Raw genomic sequence first — 25487 nt, forward strand, 5'->3', positions numbered from 1 at the left:
TTAATCTGATTTATTAGACTAATAATGTGTGCTACAAAGACCACACAATTTTACATTATTGTGAATATGCTTTTTTACATCTGCTTATAAATTGACTTTTGGCATCAAGCATTTAAAATGCTAAATAAATGCCAAAAAGGTAACTAAGATAAATGATTAAGAGCTAATGCAGGCTGTTTCAACAGGAAAGCAGCAGAGTTCTTTGAAACATAATAGATGACATTGTCTTTACTTTTGCAACGGCTAAAGTCTTTCCAGGGTCTAAAAGATCACTAGGATGAGAACCAGGGGGACCACATTTGCCACTCATTAGCTGGGTGACTTGAGAAACCCTCCCGATCTCTCTCTGGGTTTCCATTTCTGAGAAGGGAGCATGAGCAAGTTGGGCCACTCACAGGCCAAACTGATCTATCACTGAGCAGCGATTCCTACCAAGCCCAACTCTGCAGCAAACTCTGGACAGAAAGGAAACAGAATAAGAGGCTTGTCTCAAATTCTAAGAGCAGGGCTAATGCTCCTACCCCTGGATTTATTTGATTTTCCCAGTCTCATGTCCCTACTAGCATCTGGGGACAAAGGTAGTCTTCCCCACAACATGGACTTCTGGCTCTAAAATTCTGAGAATTGTAATACTGCAAAACACCAACAGAACTATTTATAGCCCAGAGACCTTAATGAGCTAGCTGTTAACATTCCCTGTTTGAAGAATAAAAGGATTCCAGATTTAAGGCCTAAGAAACGAATGAATGATATCTGACTACTTAGAGTATCCATGCCAAAGGACTGATTTTCAGTGAGGTAAACTTACAGTGAGGCCCTGCTGACATGTGAGTTAACTGGGGCCTACATAGAAAGAAGCTCAGCCCAGTTAAGTTCTGCTTTACAGAGAACAGGAAGGAGCCTACTCAGAAACCATGATAACCCAAGCTATACTGTCAAAACAAACACGTCGTGACCAATTCAAATCCCTGGCAGAATGCCTTCCAATATCCTTTCTGCAAGTTCAACCCACTACACACAAAGTAAGAATTATTTTAAAATTACATGTTGTGCAATTTTAAGGAGAGTTACCCGCTGGGCGCAGTGGCTCATGCCTGTAATCCCAGCACTTTGGGAGGCTGAGGTGGGCTGATCACAAGGTCAGGAGTTCGAGGCCAGCCTGGCCAACATGGTGAAATGCCGTCTCTACTAAAGATACAAAAAATTAGCCAGGCATGGTGGTGTGTGGCTGTAATTCCAGCTACTCGGGAGACTGGGGCAGGAGAATAACTTGAACGCAGGAGGCTGAGGTTGCAGTGAGCCCAGATTGTGCCACTGTACTCCAGCATGGGTGATAGGGTGAGACTCCATCTCAAAAAAAAAAAAAGGAGAGTTACAGGCGAGTTACTATGTGACCCAGCAATTTCACTCCTAGGCCTATGACTCAGAAAAATGAAAACATATGTCCACACAAAAAAACTGTACGTGAATGTTCATAGTAGCGTTCTTCATAATAGCTAAAAGATGGAAACAAGCTAAATGTCCATGAAATGATAAATGGATAATTGATGGGTGTGGTACATCCATGCAACAGATGATTATTTAGCCGGAAAAAGGGAAGAAGTACAGACACGACGGAGATGAAAACATTATGCTGAATGAAAGAAGCCAATCACAAAAGACAACATACTATATGACTCTATTTACATGAAATGTCCGGAATAGGTAAATATATAGACAGAAAGTAGAACAGTAGTTGCTTAGAGGGAATATGGGATCAGAGGTGACAGGTGAATGATATGGAGTTTCATTCTGAGTTCATGACAATGTCCTAAAATTGACTGTGGTGATGGTTGTACAACTCTGAACATACTATAAACCACTGGGTTGTATATTTTAAATGAGTGAACTGTAGGATATGTAAATTACATCTCACTAGAGCTGTTTAAAAAGGAAGTGAACCAATGAAAGGATTATTAAGTAGAGGGAACAGGTTCACACCTGGTTGCTTTGGAGTCAGTGCCCAGGCCCTGAACACTAGTCTGTGTTGCCTTCTAAAATACAGAGGACCACTCACCATTCACATGCCCAAACCTACACTTAGCACTGATCTGACAAAGCAGTGGGAGATGTGGGAGCATACGTGATAACTGCCTTCAAGTGGCTTACAGTTTAAAAGCACCGACTGTCAGAAAAGCAAAGTAATAAACTACATGTAAATCATTACAATGCATAGTGTAGTGCATGCCTTTGTTCTTCTGACATTAATATAGAGTGCTGGATATCCTTTGTAATATAGACTATAACATATACTATGTCATATTGTACAATACAGATGATAATTCCAAGAGATAGCCTCAAGGGCTGGTAAGATCATTTCCACGGAAACTAAGAGACTTATTTCTATTAGAGGGAAAAAACAAATATTCCCCCTAAACACTGACTAAAATTATTCATAGTCAAACAAAACACATTTTAATTATCCTGGTCATACCCAAAGCAGAGTGGGGGAAATTTTTATGACAATGTTAAATTTTTCTACTTTAACTAAAACACGGTCTTCATATGCTGGATCTAAGGCTTCCTTCTAGAATGTGCTTTGTAATACACATATTTATTGTGGAAATCTATTTCTTTACCATCAAGAATTGAAATAAGTCTAAAAGGCCACTAAGTTATTAAACTGGTATAGAGAATGTATGCTTCAGACTTCATTTTAAATGGGTTCAGTTACTAAAGTCTGCAAAAGGTCTTAAGACAGAAAGGGAGGACTTTCCTCCCAGGGACTGTAGGATGAGGCCGCCCTTCTTTCTGACACTAAGCCACCACCTCCCCCTTGTGGCCATAGCTAAATCCTCTGGGTCACAGCCCTAGTTTCAAAGTCTCCTTTTTAGGAGTCTGTGAACAAATACCTGAGAGAAGCTATAATATTTAAAATATTGACAATCACCATTGTGAAAGGCATGGCCAGGCAAAGCTCTTCTAATACCAACTTCTATGAGAACTTCATGTGGTCACTTGGTTAACTCTTGGTTAACAAGTAAATACTTGGTATGTCAGGGACTTAAACACAAATCTTCAAAGCTTAACTTGAACAGAACTGGAGCTACTGACTATCCTGGGAATTAAACAGGTGAAGCTCTGAACAAAATGGTAAACCTAGTACCATTCCCTGCTTCGCTACAGGTAAATACAAGAATAACAGAAATAACTAAAGTCAGTCTTAAGACAAACCCTAACTTCCCTTCAAACCTTGCAGCACCATCGCTGTGTCATTCTTAGGTAGAATATTCAAACTAGAGCAGTCCTGAGAGTGATTGATGGAATGAGTTAACATGGAGTAAGGTGCACAGGGAGAATCCTGCATGTGAGATAAATCAGACAACTTTAATGAGGCTTAGCCTAATCAGGGCAATCAGGATCTAAAATACAAACAGCTGGAAGATCTTAATCTACTGCATTTTACATGGAAACTCAGCAGCACACTAGTGTCAGCCTCTTATAACTTAGGGTAACTAAAATTTCAGGACACTAGCATTGGAAAAGGCATTGAGGAACACCAAGGCAAGCGATAATATAGTCTGACACACCCTGAATGGAGTGGCAATAGCTGCCCAGAGTTCTGTGCAATAAATGGGTATACAAACCAAGCCTGGGCTCCCAAGGCCAATGTCCCAACATTGCTGAGGGCAGAGGACAAAGGGATCGTGTGCTATTACTACTTCCCACCTTTGTACCTTGTTGAGTTTGCCATTTCTGGTTTTAGTCTGTCTTGCTCTATTTACAAATGGAGAACTTGAGCCCAGAGAAATGAATGAAGTTAACGTAACGTCATATAACCAGTGCGTGGCTAACCCAAGGTGAGTTACCAAGTCTATGACTCCATATCTGTACCAACGAGTCGACTGGGAGAAGAGAAGGCTCAGGTAAGGTTGCTAATAATCAACAGAAGAAAATGTTAACTGTTTATTCTGAAGAGCTTTGAAAGACCAATTTTAGTTCCATAGCAACACCGTCTTAGGAACTTTCACAGAAACTATTGTGTGGTTAAAAACATTCTTCTCCCTTTGCTTTTGCAAAAAGGAACCTGACATTTCCTGCTATAAATCACTACATCACAACTTATCTCCTGAAACTTTATTAACTGTGGCTTAAAAAGAGAAAATGTGTGAGAGAATGATAGGAACTATGTAAACCTGTCAATACTTACCTCAGAAATGAATTCTCCACTTTGGGAAGAGCAGGCTGAAAAATACTTTTCATTTAAATTCCTCAAGGCATCTTAAAGCTTAAAAGAACAAGCTGATGATGAGAAAATATAATGTATAGGAAGAGCTATAGGTGCTTACCTGTTCTAATGTAAGTTGCTTAGAAATGGTGTCATTCTCCAGTTTTTTAATTTTCTTCATCAGTTTGTTGACCTGAAATTCCTGTTCTTGTTCAAGATGCTGTTCTAGTTCGGCTTTCTCATGCTGCAACTGGAAAATGAAAAACACACAGATGTGGAAATCAAGCAACTCAAACGCCGTAAAAACACTGGCTCCAAAAGGTGACCAAACGAAGTAAGGGGCTATACCACGTAAGTTATATTATCCATTTTGACTCAAATATGCAAGTGTACACCTAGTAATCTGTGCCTAACTGGTTCCTCTAACTTAAAACCAAAAGTCATAGGGGATAGGATGAAATTTGTGTTACGCAATATACTTTTTGCAACCTTTTAGGTTTTATATTATAGGCATACAGATAAATTTTTTAAAAATAGAAATTTCATACCGATTTTTATTAAATGAATTGCAGTTTATTCAGATTTGCATCATGTATGTAGACTGAGATGTCGGACTCACAAATTAGGTAAATTATTCAGAATGCTATTTCTTAGTGTACAAATAAGCACGCCTTCACAAAAATCAGAATGGTAATTATTTTTTTGATACAGAGGCTATACCACACTTCCTATATCTTCCCTAAAAACCAAGAGGAAAAATATTGGCCAGGCACGGTGGCTCACATCTGTAATCCCAGCACTTTGGGAGGCCGAAGCAGGTGAGCACTTGAAGTCAGGAGTTCAAGACCAGCCTGGCCAATACAGTAAAACCCTGTCTCTACTAAAAATATGAAAATCAGCTGGGAATGGTGGTAGGCATCTATAGTCCCAACTACTCAGGAGGCTGAGATAGGAGAATTGCTTGAACCCAAGAGGTGGAGGTTGCAGTGAGCTGAGATTGTGCCATTGTACCCTGGCTTGGACAATAAGAGTGAAACTCTGTCTCAAAAAAAAAAAAAATCTCATTTATGCAATTAAAAGATAACGCTATGGCATCATTGCAAGAGAAAATTTAAAAACACAAACAAACCAAACTCCAACCTACAAAACCAAAGGAAAATAAAAGAAATCCAACCGACCCACAGGGTGTGGGGGAGGTTCTCATTAATAATCATGTATTATTTTTATAACACTCTCAATTGAGGGGTTTAGTTGACCCACAGCAGGAGTTGGCCTGATGTTTCAGAATTAAGGGAACAAAGTAAAAGTTACAAAAAACAATGAAACACATCAAAGTTTTATTTTTTGGCTGGATAGGACACTGCTCCCTAATTTTATGTTCAATCCATCTATTTTGGCAGACACTATATACCAGGTTCTTCACATGCACTGAGACAGGCATGGTCATTTTCATTTTATATGTGACAAATTACATTATTGGACTGAAGCGATACAGCTGGAAAGTGGCAGAGCTTGGGACCCAGACCCCCCTGTTACCCCAAACCAGCGTTGTCTCCCAGTGTATCACTGAGCAAAGCCAAGGGAGGTCGCCTTCAAATTGCTTCACTTTAGTACCTACCACACCCTGAGCACCTGGAAAGTCAAATGATTAAACACAGGAAAAAATCAGCCACATATGCTTGCCCAGGGGATTCAATGTCTCTTTGTAAACCCTCCTTAGGGTATAGTGGACAACTGAGAGCTGAGGCAGGCCCGATCAACTCAAAATGGTTACACGCAACACTCTCCACATTTGACGGTGTACACTGCCCTGGAAACATATACTCAGTTAAAAAAAATTTTTTTGTTTTTTTTTGGCCAGGTACAGTGGCTAATGCCTGTAATCCCAGCACTGTGGGAGGTTGAGGCAGGTGGATCACATGAGACCAGGAGTTCAAGACCAGCCTGGCCAACATGGTGAAACCCTCTCTCTACTAATCCTGTAATAAAAAAAAAAAAAAAAAAAAAAAAGCAGGGTGTGGTGGCATGCACCTGTAGTCCCAGCAACTCAGGAGACTGGGGCAGGAGAATCCCTTGAACCCAGGAGGCAGAGGCTGCAGGAAGGCAGAGGTTGCAGTGAGCCGAGATCACAGCACTGCACTCCAGCCTGGGCAACAGAGCGAGACTCTGCCTCAAAAAAGAAAAAACAAACAAAAAAAAAGAACATTAAATCTGTCTTCCAACACTGGAAATGTTGACTAAATAGATGCTGTTTTCCCTTCCAACTGTTTTTGATGTTCAAGGCCAAAAAAACAGCTAGTCAACCTTGCAGGGACCCATGAGAAAAGCTGGTGTAAGGAGGTATTTACAGTGACAAGTCTATATTTAGCTAGCTCTTCAAAACTCAGGTTCTGCAAGATCAAGCAGCAATTAAAAGAAGAACTAAGATGATACAATCAGAAGGGCAAAAAAAAAAAGATAAAAAACAGAACTAAGATAAATGAATAGAGAACAAGAAGAGTTCCCAGGACTTTCGACAAAATGAACCCAATGGAACAGGCATCGCTTAGGAGGAAAATATATAGCAAAACATGCACGTCTGCGCCTGAGGCTTTCATTCAGTAAGCGTGTTGTGCTGTCTTCTATCTGCAGGTACTATGGAAGTGGTAGGCAAGATCTACAGTTAAAATATCATCCTTGCCCTAAAAACAGTTATGAACACTAAGCTTCACCAGTATCTACTAGTTATTGAGAGATGATAATCTTAAGTAGTAAAACCTTTGAACTATTTGCATAGCTTTTCTAATAGAGTAGCTATGTTTTCCTCCAATGTTTTCAATTGCTGCCATTTTTATTTGAAAGAAACCTTTTTTAATTTTTCTCAGCATCATGCCTCTGCTTTGAGGTAAACTAAAGCAATAAAGGATGTAATCTAATAATAAAAAAAATCTCTTGTCCACCAAGCAGCATTTGTCATGGAATGTTAATCTGAGGAAAGGTAAGGCTCTCATTGGCTTGCAGGAAAATATCCATATTTAGACAGATGGTCTAACACTATAAGCAGCTGATTAGGTTCTTCCTATAAGACTACAGATTGAACTAGTAATAAAGCCTATCAGAGCTCTCAATTTTAGGAGGCTTTTTCCACTCAAGAGCTATACCCTAAGGAAAATTTGATGGTAAAGCTGTCATTACCAGAACTCAAGCAAGGTCACTGGGTTACACTAACCCATTTGGAAAGTATCAAGCCATTCTGAAATCTAACTCTGTTTGCTAAAGAGTCACAGTTTTTAATCATCCCCCAAAGACAGTACTGAAACAAACAGTTCTGCTGCCTGCTTTGTTCTGCCACCTCTCAGGTGACATGCAACAGAAGCAGAGCATGGAGTTCCTGAACAAAGACTAGAAACAGAAAATATCATTCTTCCTTGGAACAAAGAAACTGCCAATTAAAAAGAGAAACACAGCCAGGCACAGTGGCTCATGCCTGTAATCCCAGCACTTTTGGAGGCCGAAGGAGGAGGATTACTTGAACCCCAGAGTTTGAGACCAGCCTGGACAACACAGTGAGACTCTGTCTCTACAAAAAATAGATTAGCCAGTCATGGTGGTGTGTGCACCTGTAGTCCCAGCTACTCAGGAGACTGAGGTGAGAGGACCGCCGGAGCTCAGAAGGTCAAGGCTGCAGTGAGCGTGATCGCACCACTACAGTCCAGCCTGGGTGACAGACTGTGATCTTGTCAAAAAAAAAAAAAAAAAAGGCTTCCTTGAGGGAAACACAGAAGTTCCTCAGTTCCCTAAAATCATGAGACAAAGGTAAAGATGAACAAGAGGTAGGAGGCAAATGTGTGCATAGGACCTTGAAGAGCTAATAACTACATAATTTGCCTCTCATAGTTTGTCTGAGAAAAATTCAGATATTCTCTTTTGAACAGATACCATGTAAATTCAAGCAACGCGGCTCCAATAGGGTTTGAACCAACACCCTGAATCAACCTGCCTGTTTTAAAGCTATAGCTTATGGTACCACAGACATAAAAACCCTGGGAAGCCTGGTGCAAGGCTGACTCAAGACTAGCTTTCAGTTTCATCTCGGATGCCCATCTTCAATATAGGCAAACATTTCTAAGCATGACTTTAAATTACTAATCATAGGTCTTAACATACTCTTACATGAACAATTTTAAATCTTCCAATAAGGTCAGAGATCCTAAACTATAACAAAATCATTCCATCTAATAGTCAAGTATATTTATTAATATTTTGAAATGAAACTCATGTGTCTGCCTTATATATAAAGCTATATGTCTAGGCAGATTAAAAGGCTTTGTTCAAAAATCAGAATTTTCTACAAATACGTTTTTTATAAAGTCAATCTCAAAGATTATGGAACAGTTTTACAACTCTATTTGTGCTATAAATATCCCTGTGGAATCAGATATAACCCCTCAGCAGGTCACATTTTCAACAGAATTAGGGTTATATAAAGTTTGTTCCTTGGGATCCAACAAGAAAAATATATTAACATAACCGAAAAGGGCATAAGCAATACTGCAACTATATACTCAATTATAAATCAGTATAATTTTAAAATTCTAAGTACTAAAATGAGCATTTTCTTATAACATCCACTGATTACATATGTAGTCTCAAAGCAAACTTCCAGCCCAATGAAATATACAGTGTAGCATTAATTTGATCTTAAGCAGGCTAGCCCTTAAGCATCATCCAATTAGCAATAATTGATGTGCTTATAATTTACAAAGGATTTCTGGAATCACTTCAATGAACCAGGCCTTTTACATAATAGATGCAAGAACTCTGCACCAAATGACTTTTTATTCTCGGTAAATTCTCTCTAGCAGGTAGAGGCATTGAAAATCATTTACCTGGGAGAACCTCCTCCAATAGGTTCCATAGGTACACACGCAGGCTGAATGCTTAGAGTACCTTCCCACCCAACATGAAGCAGCAGGTTTGCTGGATCCTAGGTTGTGCGAAGTGTCAATATGCAGGTCTGGGCTTGTTGTCAAGTCAGTCCTTGCCTTGGACCACTACCCCTAGGACCCAGCTTTTTCAAGACAACTTAAGAATAAACCAGGCTGGGCACAGTGGCTCACACCTGTAATCCCAGCACTTTGGGAGGCTGAGGCAGGAGAATCGCTTGAACCCAGGAGGCTGAGGTTGCAGTGAGCCAAGATCGTGCCACTGCACTCCAGCCTGGGCGACAAGAGTGAGACTCCATCTCAAAAAAATAAATAAATAAACCTAAGATGCCCCAGCTTTGTTTTCACTGGTCAGCTAATCTCTATGACGCACAGTACCACAACTAACATCCTTGGTTTATTGACAATTACCAAGGAATGGAGCTACCTGCATTGAACCAAGTAAAGGCCACCCTAGACAATAACTACATTAAGTCATTATATGATTAAAACAATCACAATGTTATTAATATGAGCTTTGGAAAAAAGTAATTGCTTTTTGAAAAATAATTAAGTCATTACTGTCAAAATAATCATGTTATTAATATGAGCTTTGGAAAAAAGCTCAAAAATCTCTCTCAGAACATAAAGAGTCTTTCAAGAATCTACTTGTCAGCTGTTCTACTGAGCATAAATTCAGACTCCCACCTCAAACTTGGTACTTCATCGCTAAGGGCCTCTTGGGCCCACACTTATTCCCACCTCCTCCCCTTCTGTTACTGGTTCCAGTATTCTGGGTCAATGCCTCACATCTCATGAGTTACTAAGGCCCATGAAGTCAGCCTCCGTAACAGCTGTCACACACACACATCCTCTCCTTTCTGTGCTCATGGCCCCAGTCTGGTTCAGGCCTTTTATTCCTTTTCCTTTGGACTATTGCCAAAACCTCCTACTGGATCTCCCCAGGTCCACTATAGATCATCCTAGCACAAGTCCTATTACTTCAATGTCCTGCTCAAAACCCTTTAATGGCTGCCTACTATCTGTGGACTAAGTCCAAACTCACTGGCGTAACATTCAAGTCCTTCCATGATTCAATCGCTATGCAAGCTTCTCACGTCTTCCTCATGCTATTTTCATATTCAGTTGATGTGACAGTCTAAGGTTTACAAGCATAAATGTCTTCAGGGTTCATGCATGCAGCAAACAAAGGATAGATGGGTCTAAGCCAGGGAGTGGTGGCTACTACAGTTAAAGAAAAAGCTCATGTCCTTTTTCAGACTCTTAATAAAAATCCCATCATGCCGGCCAAACACTTTCGTTGACCATACTGGTCCAAGGGCTTCTAGATCACAACACCTGCTGGTCATGCTGGATCACTCTTACAGAAACTATGCCACTCACTCTGCCCACATGTCCCACTCATGCTGTGCCTCTGCCTACAGGATCTAAATCCCTCCCCTCAACTTACCGAGACTGGGGGATAGTGCACAAGACTTTCCCACAGACCTCAGCACTCACTCTCCTTGAAGGTATGAGAAGCACATTAATGTCCAGGTGCATTTTAATGTCTATTTCATGATGGTTTCCTCTATCTTTTCCATCATCTACTTTGAAAGGCAGCTAATGCTTCAGGGTGGTTATTATACCTCAAGCACTTTATATACACTAATGCACTTGATGGTTGAATCTCTGTAACTCTACAGTAGATACTGTTTTCTGTATTTTAGAAAGAATGAAACCATAGCTTAAAGAGGTTAGGTGATCTGCCTGAAATTTCACAGATAAAGGGTAAATCCAGGGTTCAAACTGAGGCCTCTGGCTTCAAAGCCTTTGCCCTCATCTCTGATGTGTGCTGCCATCCTAGAACACCTGGGTACATTCTCAATCACCCTTTACAGGATTGGAAGCTCAAAAAAGGGCAGTGACTAGGATTTCCTTGATCCTACTCCAAAACATAGAAAATACATTGTGAATGCAAATATTGATTTAATAAATGATAACATCCTTACTTCAGGTGGACTGTTTGCCCTAGATTAAGCCTCAGGATAAGCAAAACAACAGTTGAGGGGGTAGATTAATCAAGATCTATGACATCACCCATATATCTTGGTCTGCCCCAAAGCCCCTGTTTCTCTTCCTGTTCATAGCCCCTCTCCAACTCCTAGACATAATCAATATTCTAATCTTTATGGTATTTACTTCCTAATATTTTTCCTAAGTTGTTTTTTTTTTTAAATAACCTATGTATCAATTTATTTCCAAACATTAGTTTTGCAATCTTTCATATCCAGCCAGCTTCTTCTGCTAAATGAACTTGTTACTAATTGTGGTTTGTATTTTCATTGCCTCACAGTATCCAGCTATTTATACCACAGTCTATCCTCTCAACTGATGACAGGCATTTGGGTCATTTCTAGTTTTTGATCATGATCAATGGCACAAAGAACATTCTTCTACATATCTGGTATACACGTGCATGTAATATGATATATACCCAGGAGTGAAACCGCTGGGTCAGAGAGAATAAATATTTCCAACCTAATTAGGTACTACGAAATTGTTTTCAAATGTGTATAATGATTTCCATTTCTACCTGCAATGCATAATAATTTATTAGTAGTATCTTGTTGTGGTTTAATTCATCTTTCCTGACTATAATGAGGTTGTGTACTTTTTCCATTTGTTTACTGGCTTTTTGGCCATGTACTTATATGAAGAGTCTGTTTAAATCATTCGCTGTTTTTCCTTTGGGTTGTTTGTTTTCTTACTGATTTGCAGTTTTTTGCCATTACATATGCTGCATATCTCTTCTCTCATTCTGGGGCTCATCCTTGTGTTTTCCTTACGATATATCTCTGGTCCTCTACTCTGGGCACACCTCCCGAGTGACAGAATTTCCATGGCAATAAACGACTTCTAAGGAAAACACTCCCAAATTTATATCTCTAGCCCAGACTTCTCTGTTGAGAGTCAGAACCTCTGTCCAACTGCCTGTCTGCTCTCTCCATTTGGAAGCCCAGACATTGCAATTGAACTTCTGACCTTCCTACTCCAAACATATTCCACTTGCTGCCTTTTCCATCTTAAACGGTGGTAACTATTCTTCCAGTCATTGAGAACCACACCCATAAGTCTTGATCCTCTTTTTTCTACACCCCTTCTAATCCATCCACAAATCCTATGAGGCTATTTCTTCAAAATGTGCCCAGAATCCAATGTTCACCATCTTCACTGCTGCCCCCTGAATAATCCACTCCATCTCTTGGCAAGTATTACAGAATATCCTTCTAATATGTCTCATTGCTCCCACCTCGGCCCCCACGCCATAATCTCTTTTTGACATAGCAACCAAAGCAATCATTTTAAGAGTCATATAGGATCATTTTGCTACTTTGTTCAACCTTGTGGTGGCTCCCATGCAGAATGAAAGCCAAAGTGCTGACAGTGGCTCCCAAGCCTCTATCATATCAAGCCTCCAGACCCATTACCTCCCCAATTTGATCCATCACTCTTCTCTCCCCACAATGTCAACCTAACCACACCAGTCTCTCTGCTGCTTCTCCAACATGGCAGGCACAACCTTACTTCAAGGCCTTAGCATTTCCTTGTTCCTTCTGCCAACCATACTCTTTCCACAAAAATCTATTTGGTTAGCTGCTGCTTCTCTCAGATTTTGCTTAAATATTACTTTGATGACTTGAACTCACTTAAATTTTCAACTGTCCCTATGCCTCTTACAGTGTTCTATATTTTTCTGTGGCACTTAATCCCTTCTCTTGGCTTTTGATGCTTTCATATTTTCACACTTAACTGCTTATTCCTGGTACACAGAAACAACAATTTTTCAAGTGAGAAAACTGAATTCTAATTACTTAACTGTAGATTCTTAAGATTTAAAATTTTTCCACGTACACAATAAGTGGCAATTAGTTCCTCCTTTCTGAACTTGCTAGAAATCCACAACAAAAATCAATATAGGTAAATGCGTTAGGCATCCTTGTCTTGTTCTTAAATTTTAAAGGGAAAGTTAACTTTTCACAATCAAACACAATGGTTTGGACAGGCTTTTTGTAAACACATTTATTTGTGAGATGGAGTCTCACTCTGCTGCCCAGGCTGGAGTGCAGTAGTACTATCTCAGCTCACTAAAACCTCTGCCTCCCACGTTCAAGTGGTTCTCCTGCCTCGGCCTCCCAAGTAGCTGGGATTACAGGTGTGCACCACCATGCCTGGCTAATTTTTTTTGGTATTTAGTAGAAATGGGATTTTATCATGCTGGTCAGGCTGGTCTTGAACTCCTGACCCCAAATGATCCACCCATCTCGGCCTCCCAAAGTGCTGGGATTACAGGTGTAAGCCACCGCATCTGGCCTATGTAAATACTTTTTTTAAAGTCGGGTTTAAGGTCCTTTCTTGGTTCACTAAGATGTTTATTATGAATTGTTACACTTTATCAAATCCTTATTCTCCATCTATTAACATGATAATGATTTTTTTCTTTTTATTCTGTGAATGTGGCAAATTACACTTGCTGATTTCCTACTGGTAAACTAAACTTGCATTTCTTGTAAAAACAACATGATCATGGTGCATTGTCCTCTTAATATATTGCTGGCTTCATTTACTTATATTTTGTTTAGGATTTTTGCTCATGATTGAGACTGCACTATAATTTGCCTTTTCCGAACTACACATAAGTTTAAGCATTAAAGGTTATGTTACCATTAAGAAATCGGGAACCCATTTTTTCCCCTTTAGAATTTATAGAAGACAAATTACTTCATCCTTGAATGTTTGGTACAACTCTCAACGAAACAATTTGGACCTGGAATTCATTGTTTATGATGGCTGTTGAACTCTAATTCAATTTATTTACTGGACAGAAGACAGTTTTCTTTTTCTTCCTCAGTCAGCTGTAGAAAGTTATGTTTTTCTAACAATTTGTCCATATCACCTAAATTTCAAATGTATTGCCATATAGTTATTCATTAGTTTTTCATTTAACATTTGAATGTGTGCAAGCAAAGTGTAATGTTTCCAGTTTCCTGCCAAAAATTTCAAGCTTGGCTTTTACTTCTCTGAGCATAGTAAGCATGGCTGCTTTATAGTATGTGCCCAGTAATTCCAATATCTGAAGTAGCTGTGAAGTCCATTTCTGTTCTGTTATTTCTGCTCATTTACATTCATGGAATCTCCTATCTTCATGTGCGTGGATCTTTAACTGTGGGCTGAATATTGTATTTTAAAATTTATCTGCAGGAGAAGCTTGTAGCCTAGGATGATAGTAACTTGCTCCAGAACATTCCATCTTCTTCGTATGTGTCTACCTTAATCCAAAATCCAAGCCTATGTCTCTGATTTACCCAGCTGATGTAGAACTAGCTCACTCAGCCTAAGGATGCAACCCTTTATAATTCCAGCTTGAGGTAGGGTTGATTGATCACAGTCTCCAACTTTGGAGCAGAAACAATCAACTGACTTCTGCAGCTCCAGCTCCACACAAAGACCAACAGCACAAATCTCAGGTATTTCTGAATAAATTCCAAGTGCTCTCTGAAAAAAAGCAGCCTTGGGTGCTTAATTCTCGCCCTCCTTCAGATCTCTGCCCAACGGTTCTTCACCATCATGTTAATTCTTTGACAAAGATTTTGTTCAGTTTTTGTTTATCTTCAGTGAGGTTTGTCTGAGTTACCTAACCTGCTATTTTCTACAGGAAAAGCCAAAATATAAATTTTATAAAGAGAAAAAATAACTAGATTCTTCCAGAAATTAATTATTTTTTATTTTGGTTCCTTGTTAGCAACACCAAGGACCAGAATCAGGCCCTTACTTCTGAGCAGATGGCTTCAGGATAATATCAGACTTCCTATCTACTTGCAATACCGAAAGGGCTAAGTTTGAGTTTCTTGGATTTCCAGGAGCATGATGACATTAAAAGCATTAAGACCTTTAAAAAATCTGATTAGGAGGAATATTTAAAAAAAAAAAAAAGTCTCCACGGAAAAGATTTTTTAAAGTCCTTGTAGGGCACTGTGGCTCATGCCGATAATCCAGCACTTTAGGAGGCTGAGGCGACCAGATTACTTGCAGTCAGGAGTCCAAGACCAGCCTGGCCAACATGGCGAAACCCTGTCTCTACTGAAAAAAAAAAACATACAAAAATTAGCTCAGCTACTCAGGAGGCTGAGGCATGAGAACCACTTGAGCCCAAGAGACAGAGGCTGCAGTAAGCCAAGTTCATGTCAGCTTGGGCAACACACAGAGACTCTGTCTCAAAAAAAAAAAAAAAATCCTTTAGGCTCTGGTATATTGAAAAATCCATTTTGTAAAAACTGGCATTTTCTTCTGAAGAAGAAAGAGTGCTTAGTCCAAAGAATTCATTCTAGGCTGAAGCATTATTGAAAATTAAAATAAATGCAAATTAAAATAAAATGCAAAACACTAATGTTCAGAACTACAAAGTTTTTTTTTTGTTTTGTTTTTGTTGTTGTTGTTGCTTTTGTTGTTGTTGTTTGAGATGGAGTCTCACTCTGTTGCCCAGGCTGGAGTGCAGTGGCATGATCTCGGCTCATTGCAACCTCTGCCTCCCGGGTTCAAGTGATTCTCCTGTCTCAGCCTCCCGAGCAGCTGGGACTAAAGGTGCCCGCCACCACGTCCAGCTAATTTTTTGTATTTTTAGTAGAGATGGGGTTTCACTGTGTTAGCCAGGATGGTCTCAATCATCTGACCTCATGACCCACCTGCCTCGGCCTCCCAAAAAGTGCTGGAATTACAGGCGTGAGACACTGTGCTTCAGCCTAAAACTACAAAGTTTTAAAGCCATTTTAAAAGTGTTTCTAGTGATAGCTAAAGTCCATCTACAGTGGGGCCAAGTATCCTTTAATAGACAAGATTCACCTTTCCACTAGAAATAACAATGTTTTTCCAACCTACTTTGGTAAATAAAGCAAATTTAACTCTAGCTTCACTTAATTATTATTTTTTCTTTTCTTTTACCTTTATTTTTCCTTCTATGTGCTTTTTCTCACATTTTATGTCAAAAAAGTCAGGATGGGAAGTTTTTGAGCCCTTATTTTTGCCCTTACAGTTTTTTTTTTTTTTTTTTTTTTTTTTAAGAATCTGTGTTAGCACATCACATCTAGCCATAACCTTAGTATGTACACACATGCACACACACTTTAAAAGAAACTCAGCAACTTCAAGACAGAAGAACTACTTCTGGTTTATTATATTATCTTCTCATAACAAATTACATTGTAATGAGAGATTTTTGGGATGCTACTAACAGAATTCTGGCTTGTAATTTGGCCACTGGTGGCTCAGCTTTTAAAATCCATTAAAAATAACCCAGTAGCTCTTTGTAGATGCACTGTAAATGTAAGACAGACAAAGCTGAGATTCAGATAATTTGGAATGACAACAACAAGCAAAAGCTCTGTTCCAACTGTTTTGATAGCTTATGTTGTGATAGCAAAGTTCTCTGATCATTATTAAGGGCACTGAAAAACTCCAAGCCAAGAGGGCCACAGATCTAACCATCTAACTATAAAGGACATACTTCATTCAGATCTCTTCCCTAACATAGAACCAAGGTTTCATCTGAATGGATGCAATGATGGCATCTTATCCTTTGTGCCTTTAAAATTAACTATATGGAGTTTCATATATTATTTATCAGCTTGACATGTGATTTTGCTACCTGCATAAACAAAATAATTTCATTGCCATCTTAGTAGCTTGGGAAACTCAAAGGGGACCAAGGGCGAAGAGGATGCTTCAGATTTTAGTGTACGTGCTGAAAAAGAAGAGAACTGGGAGTCTATATTCACTTCCTTTGCCTATAGAAATGTCATGCTACTCAGAAAGAGACTCTAAGGTTATGTAAGCATATGCTCTAGAAAAAAGAATCCAGTAAGATGGTATTGGAAGGAGAAACCACTTCTCCAGAATTGACAGGACCAGAGAAAGAAGGCAAATGAAGTTCTAAGCCCTTTGTCTAGATGAACAGGCAGATCTGGAGACTTACTGAAATTATTCTTCCCAGTTTTATTTCTGTGTAAATGAGATAGAATAATTCTGTTGCATGATATCATTCTGAACTGCTCAGCTATAAATCCTTTGGTAGAGGTAGTTTCAGCAGTAGTTTTGCCCACAACTTCCTTCCTGTCTTCTATTTATCATCTTTCCATAGATGCTAAAAAAAACTCCAACTACTTTACTTCCAGGAAACGTTTTAACCTCAGGAACCACGTCACTAATAATAAAAACCAGCCATACTGCCTTAATAAGAGATCCAGAAAACTTTTCTTAAGTATTTCCAGTTATCAATGTGTTCCCCTACTAGAATATGGCTAGAATAATTTTTATTATAGTTAGAGCAGCATTATTTTCTGAGAATCAGATCCTATTTCAAATATGAATCGAAAGTACCATACTACAAATCTATTGATTATTTTAAGGTCTGAAATTTGCAAGCTGGATTAGATTGAAAAGATTAATATATATGTAACATGCAGTATTCTTCTTATCCCAGACCTAATCTATGATTTAAAAAACAGTTTATTAACTTTTGGTGGTGGTCTTTGTTGAGAAAAGTGTGGACAATTCATAACATGCTGAGTGTGCTCCCAAAGAGCAGGAAGTCAAGTTGATGCTTTGGGCCTCCAACTGCTAAAACCATTATCAATCTCAGCATCTGAGATAATTGATAAGTCTTCCAGTAGGCATTTATGATTGGTGGTTAAGAGCCTGCCAGGGGAATTAGAAATTTAAAAACAAAAAAAAAAGTTTTACAATAGAGGACCAGTGGAGTGAATCATACTAAGACTGACAAGACAGTTAAGCTAATCATTAGAGCATTCTGATTATACTAGTTCTTAATGATGTGGGCAGGCCAGAATCTCCTGTCACTTGCAAATGAGCCTGACTTGGCAGGGAGCTTTGGTGCACTGCTGCCCATGACAAAGAGACATAACTAGCATAGCAGGACTCTGAGCTCTCTAAGTCAAAGACACAGAAGGAGGTGTTAAGGTGAGGAGAAAACAGGCATCAGAATTTTGATACTTCCTTTTCAAGAAAGAAGGTGTTTGCTAGTTACAAAAGTATCATGTTGCTGTTGAATTAGAAGGAATAGGGCACAAAGAAAATAACATAACCTGTATTTCAGCACCCAAGTATAATTACTGCTATGACATTCTGAAGAATGGCCTTTTAGACTTGTTTTTCCCTAATGTACATGTTCTAAAGCAGGTCCTCAAATCATGTCATTTTACTATAACGTTGATGGGGGATGCGGGGTGGAGTTGCTTCCCCCCTGGGGCCACTGTCTGTGTGGATTTCCCGTATTCTTCCCATGTCTGCGTAGGTTTTCTCCAGGTATTCCAGCGTCCTTCCACATCCCAACGATATGCACATCCTGTTAACTGGCATTGTTTAAATGGTTCCAGTTTGAGCTGGTGGGTGTGCGCATGTGCCCTGGAATAGAATGCATCCTGTCCAGGGTGGATTCCCACCTTGTAACCTAAGCACCCCAGAACTGCCAAGGCAGACTCTGGCCACCTGCGACCCTAAACTGGAATAATTGGTTAAGACATTATCTTACTTGTTCTTAATCAATATTTAAAAATGTATACGTAATTCAATTTATTTCAGTGTTTAATATTAGAAGTGTTTGAGGTCTTTATTTAGAAGTTTGGTGATGTTTTTGTGACCAGAAATATGCAGTAGGAACTTAACTCGTTTGTATCAATTAGTCTCTGGTAAAATGAGATTCACTGGCCGGGCACAGTGGTTCATGCCTATAATCCCAGCACTTTGGGATGCCAAGGCATGCGGATCATTTGAGGTCAGGAGTTTAAGACCAGCCTGGCCAACATGGTGAAACCCTGTCTCTACTAAAAATACAAAAATTAGCTGGGCATGGTGGCAGGTGCCTGTAATCCCAGCTACTCGGAAAATGAACTGAGATGTGGGCACCATTGCACTCCAGACAGAGCGAGACTCCGTCTCAAAAATAAACAAATAAGATTCATTATACATCATTTCATTTAAAGACAAAGTTTGTAAGAACATATCAGCAAGGTTAAGTGAAGACTTACTGTATATCAAATTCATTTTTTGAGATAGAGTCTCACTCTATCCCTCAGGTTGGAGTGCAGTGGTGTGATCTCAGCTCACTGCAACATCTGTCTCCTGGGTTCAAGCAATTCTCCTGCCTCAGCCTACCAAGTAGCTGGGATTACAGGCATGCACCACCACACCCAGCTAATTTTTTGTATTTTTAGTAAAGATGGGGTTTTGCCAGGTTGGCCAGGCTGGTCTCAAACTCCTGGCCTCAAAGTGATCCACCTGCCTCGGCCTCCCAAAGTGCTGAGATTACAGGCATGAGCCACAATGCCCAGCCTGTATATAAAATTCTGACAAGTTTGCTCACAACTGCTTCTTAAAGAAAAGTTTTAATTACAAATAATGATTAAAGCACAACCTCTCTTCGAGGCATTAAAGAGTAGAATTTAGCTCTAATGCAGGTTCATGCTAAACTTACCAAAAGTAATAGTGCTCTTTTTGGAACAATTTCTCACCAATTAGGTAGTTAATCCCATGGCCTGGGCTCAGAAAGATGTAGACTTCTCAGTCAGGTGTTTTCTGTACTGGATAGACACAAAACCAAGGGAGAAGAGCTGCATGCTCCCTTTTGTGTGTGTTTGCTTTCCTATTGGTAAGGATTAACAAATATGGAGGTGTTTAAGTCATCTCCCAAACTGGCTCTTTTAAAGAGCAAAGGGATTTCCTCTTATGTATACTTAAGTAAACTTGATTCCATTTTTAAAGCTATTGGGTACCCAAAGTGGCCATAGCAGACAGGAAGAGACACGTCTCTTCTATAGTAAGTCTCATTTTGTTCTCAGGATCAAAGAATCCCTTTGAAATGCACATAAAAGCATTATCCAATCACTATCAGAAATAATAGCCAAAGCACTGTGACAAAACAAAAACTGATCTGCACACAGCCTTCTCAGTCCTTTCAGTGGCCTTTGGGTGAAAAATGCTGAACACTTTCATAGTGAACAGGTCAATGCATCCATTTGTCTGTGGGTGATACCTGTTGTATGGTTTCTCTTAGCAGTCTTTTCATAGCAAGGTCCTATCCAGAAGCAAACATCCTAGAAAGCCATATTAAAATAATTACATAGTTGGAAAAGTCTATTGGTATCAATTACTCCAAAAATCTTCCAGATGGAAAACAGTATTTCCATGCTGCGTGGCAGAAAAAGTGGGCATTTAACAAAAGACTGGTTGAACCCATTAAGGAAATACATATTGGGAGTCCGAGGGATGAGAATCGTAGGCTGAACGGCCCTTCCCCTGCTGCAGCTATGATACCCCTCCAACCAGCCAACAACAGGGGGCAGGTTCTTAGGCACTTATCAAAACACAGACATGTTGGGATACTTGGTGTCTAAAGCAACAGATCTCCTATCATGCCTCAGAATGGCAACAGCTTGAGAAATGGCCAGAGACCCGAACCTAAAACTATCTGTTATCCATCTCCTTTCAAAACCCTAAAGACCAGGGGAAGCGGATAGGGCATTATTGTTTAATGGGCATAGAGTTTCAGTTTGAAAAAGTTCTCAAGATAGATGTTGGTGACGGCTGCACAACAAGGTGAAAATGCTTAATGCCACTGAATTGCACACTCAAAAACAGCTAAAGTGGTAAATTTTATGTTATGTAAATTTTACCACAACACTAAGCCTAAAAACCAAGCTGGGATGCATGACAGATTGTCTCAGGGACATGCTAACCATCCATCTGTCCAGATTCTACAAGCTGAATCACCAACAAGCTGCGACCCATCTAGAGATCCCCAAACAATGTTTTCACAGAATCACACCTCCACAATAGGCCCTTACTTTGGGCTGAAGGCAAAACGTAAGACATACCCACAGAAGACTAGGGCTACACACTGTATACCACTTTTGGCAAAAACAGTTTATTTTGTTCAGTTTTATATACTATTCAATCCCTTTAAAAAGGTTCATCATCCACTGAAAAATTTTTCCATGATTTTGGCCTGATTTTGTTTTCTCCTGACCAAGAACTACTTTTTTAGATGTAAGAATTAGGAAAAAACAATCACTACATTTCTACAAGTTACAACATTATTTAGAGGATGCTTAGAGCCGCAATTTTAAGTTCAACCCTTCTTACCCCAAGTATACAACCATAAATAACTTCCTTTGCTGTTGCATTATGTTCTTATGTTTTCATTCTTTTTCAGTATCTTATTTTAAGGAACAACAATATTCTTGGAAGGTAGGTGGGTTACATAAGTGAATGAGAGGCCAATTCCAGACAATACAATCACTCATACTGGAGATATGCTGAGAAAAGGAACATGATTGGGCTAAGTCTTGATGGTCCTATAATGTACTTTGGTTAAAGATGCCAAAAAATAGCCATGTCAATTTAGAGAAAAACATGTTTCTTGCAGTGTCAAAAATTATGGCACCTGATTACACATACACTTAGGAAAAGGAAAAGCCAGCCATAATTACATCCCCTTGATTTGAGAAGCACCAAGTAAAATTAGTCATTTAATGCTGCCCTGGTAAGATATACTCAAAGGTCAAACTAACCTTCTCCACCCATTTTTCTCCAAATCACAATGCAAATGATAAACAAAAACTTTCAGTGCAAAAATTGTGTCATAAATCTCTGCTAGACAGTAATTGCCTGGTTACCGCTATTCTTCACATTTCAGTAACTACCATATAAATCAAATTTTGTGCAAGATTAACAGTATCTTTGTTCAGTAATTAGGTAGAAAAATGAGACAAATAGAAAGACAGGGGTAAAAGTTGGCTGGAACATGTTACGGTCTTAACATGAAAGTTTCTACACCAGAGCTTCCAGTATGCTCTTACAGGATCATCTATGTGGGGAGGTAAGAAAATAACTTAGGAAGATTTTTTTAAAAGCCTCAAATACCTTCTTATTACAACCTCACTAATATATATAGTTCAAGCAAATCAATGAAATTGTTATTGATGATGTTATAACGGGGTGTTTCACAGATATCTAAAGACAAAATGGTAATAATGTTCTGATAATTTTATAACTGCTCACTATTTTGAACAAGTTTTTTTAAGTAATGAAAACTCAATAATCTCACTTATTTTTAAGTTCATACCCACAAACTATTTCCCCTAAGCAAATTTTACCTTCGTATTTTACCAGTAAGCTTTGAAGGGACAGAAAAAACGGGAAGGAGAGAGAATGAGTCTCTGAATTAGAAAAATCAAACCTTCCTATATGTTTTGTGTGGCATCTTTTATATACTACTTGTCATCAATGTTGAGTTTTAATAGCAGTCTGATATCTGTCCAGTAATATAGTACTCACTCATTTGAACATGGTTGATTGTGAGTAGTTTTAACTCTCTTGGATACCTTTCTATTTCCTAAAGATGTTTCACTTTATATCTTCATATTTTAGTGCAAAAGACCCACCTATGACTGCCAAAAAGTTTATGTACTTATTATAGATTCAACATTAAAGGAGAAAAATTTCACATTTGGCATTAATCCCCATACTTCCAAAAATGCTACATTCAACATCTCATGCCAACATCTTGTGCTCATCAGCAATTTTTTGGAAATGCTCAGGGTACAAAATAGCTTACCTAACATTCAGATGAGATAAAAAAACCACAGTCTTGAGTATCACTGCTGCCACCCTTACCTGGTATTTCAAATCTCCATAGAACTTAAGCTACAACCTCATCAGCAAATGTTACAAGCAAACTGCTATATCAAAGTCATTTTTCCCTAGAGAGGAAAATAGGCAGAGAAGATGAGGGAGTAGAAAAGATAATTTACCTGCATCAATTTTCTGGAGAGCTCATTAGTAAGGAACTCTTCTTCCTTCTCATAATTTACAGCAAGGGTTTCTTTCTCCTTCTGCAAAGCCTGAATTTTCTTGAATAAAGTGTTACTAATGAATTCTTCTTCCTGCTCAGCCCTGGCTTGCTGTTTAAAAAAAAAAAAAAAAAAAAAGAACAAAACACATGTTAAGGAAACAGGAAATTTACTAATTGAAATATAGTTCTTATTTCCAGAAAGGGTGCCCATTTTAATTAGAGCTCTATTTTTAGCTGTGAACCAACACACCCAAGAAATGCAAAACAGAGGAATTCAGCAGAGTCTATAAAAATGAATATTACTGTTACCCCAAAAAGCCCCCCTTTACAATGTGTGGTCCTTTTTCTTAAAGTGATATTCCAAAGAAATTGGCAAATATCACACTGCAGTTTTTATGAAACTGTCAAAAATAAATAAGCAGAACACAGAAAGGTCCTCCTCATGTAGCAGACAGGTCGAATCCTATGCTATGTACATCAATTCATGATAACTCTCACAGGTCACTACATCTAAAAGGTTTACAATTAAAATATCTAGGCAACATTTTTTACTGGAGCAGACTCAACTCACTTAAAAGTAAAATTATATCACCTCCTTAGGAAGTCACTTAAAGGGTTTGGATAGGTTTGGATATGCCATCAAAGAGGCATTATGGGCCAGGTGCATTGACTTACACCTGTAATCCTAGCACTTTGGGAGGCAGAGGTAGGTGGATCACTTTGAGCTCAGGAGTTGAGACCAGCCTGGGCTGCACGGTAAAACCCTCTCTAACAAAAATATAAAAAATTAGCCAGGCGTGGTGGCACACACCCGTGGTTCCAGCTGCTCGGGAGGCTAAGACAAGAGGATCACTTGAACCCAGAAGATGGAGGTTGCAGTGAGCCGAGGTCATGCCACTGCATACCAGCCTGGGTGACAGTAAGGTGCTGTCTCAAAATAATAAAAAATAAAAGGCATTACAAATATACATGGACACATTTACATGTTTACTGAACAGCTGAATAATTACTAGAAAAAAAAAATTATACCAAATGGCTGAAACTAGTCATTAGGAGGTAGTGGGAATCTAGGGGGTGAAGGGTAAAGGTGAGTGAGAGGGGCTTCATTTTTTACTCTATTTCCCTTTTGGGAATTTTTTTGGAATCACGTCACAAGAGGGATTGGAGAACTTTAAAAATAGAAGAAAAGGGGGTCAAGCATTATTCAATGGAGATGAAAATTTTCTTCTGTAGATACCCTCCTCTCTCCCTGAAAAAAATGTTTTAATAGGTTAGGCTTATTATTATTCTGTCTAAACAGAAAAGTATGACCATCTCTGAAGAAAATTAATCTTTTTGGAAAGAGCATCCTTGTCTCAAACAAACTCAAGTCTATTTAAAGAACTTTTTTTTTTTTTTTTTGAGACAGAGTCTCACTCTGTCATTAAGCTGGAGTGCAGTGGCGTGATCCTGGCTCACTGACTGCAACCTCCACCTCCTGGGGTCAAGCGACTCTCCTGCCTCAGCCTCCCAACTAGCTGGGACTGCAGGCGTGTGCCACCACAGCCAGCTAATTTTTCAATTTTTAGTAGAGACGAAGTTTCTCCATGTTGGCCAGGATGGTATCGATCTCTTGACATTGTGATCTGCCCGCCTCGGCCTCCCAAAGTGCTGGGATTACAGGCATGAGCCATTGCACCCAGCCTAAAGACCATTTTAAACCACAACACTTTGATGCATTTATGCCAAATAATGCATTTCTGTTTTGTCTGCCAAATTGAGAGAGGAAAAGCCACATGAATTCCAAGCCTCCAGCACCTGTTATTTATAATATTCCAAGAGCCAGACAGGCAGAAGACAAATGGGCACCCACATTAAACAATTACCACCTCTTACTGTAAAAGGCTCCAACAATCACTCCCAACTCTGGCGGTTTCAATTTCTGTATATACTCGCCAGCTTCCCCAACATCCACACACTCTAATATCCATGGTTTCTGTGGAGTCCGCCCTCCCTGCTCTCCATCACTGTGGCCCTAGAGGAAGTATGCCAGCTTCTGGAACTGCTTGCTGAGCAATTCTACAAAAGAGAGCCACACATAGTACACTGACTAAAAAACAGAGCTACACAAACACAAACAGTGGAGGCTTTGGGAGAAAGTCCAGCACTCAAATTTTTTAAGCCATTCTGGCGTGGTCCAAGAGAGTTAAACAACAAAGACAAAATCCTTCAGCTAATAAATGTGTATTACCAGCCCAGGGCACCCAGTGAGCAGTCCACAGGTTCCCCCAGTGGTTCCCTTACATACCTCCTATTTCATTAACGCTTCTCAATGTCTTACTCTTTCCACTACAATCAAGGAAAACTGCTGAGGACTCTACTTCCCCTCCTCCTTTAAATCAATCCCCACTTGCCTTCCAAACTCTCAAACTCCAGGATTTCATACTAGTGCCATGGGCAGGAATCCAAAGTA

The 25487-nt window shown here is 39.3% G+C and overlaps 1 protein-coding gene across 1 annotated transcript in view; it reads right to left on the bottom strand.

Moving 5' to 3' along the window:
• The window catches only part of CCDC6 (coiled-coil domain containing 6), a 118881-nt gene that overhangs the window by 39423 nt on the left and 53971 nt on the right, over positions 1-25487 (bottom strand). The window contains exons 2-3 of the mRNA XM_032252550.1: positions 22995-23144; positions 4329-4457 (exon numbers count right to left, since the gene is read on the bottom strand). Coding sequence (XP_032108441.1) covers positions 4329-4457; positions 22995-23144 — 279 coding nt within the window. The remainder of the gene's footprint in view (positions 1-4328; positions 4458-22994; positions 23145-25487) is intronic.

Source organism: Sapajus apella, unplaced genomic scaffold, assembly GCF_009761245.1.
Source record: "Sapajus apella isolate SASKATOON/1434 unplaced genomic scaffold, GSC_monkey_1.0 scaffold78, whole genome shotgun sequence".
Taxonomy (NCBI): Eukaryota; Metazoa; Chordata; class Mammalia; order Primates; family Cebidae; genus Sapajus; species Sapajus apella.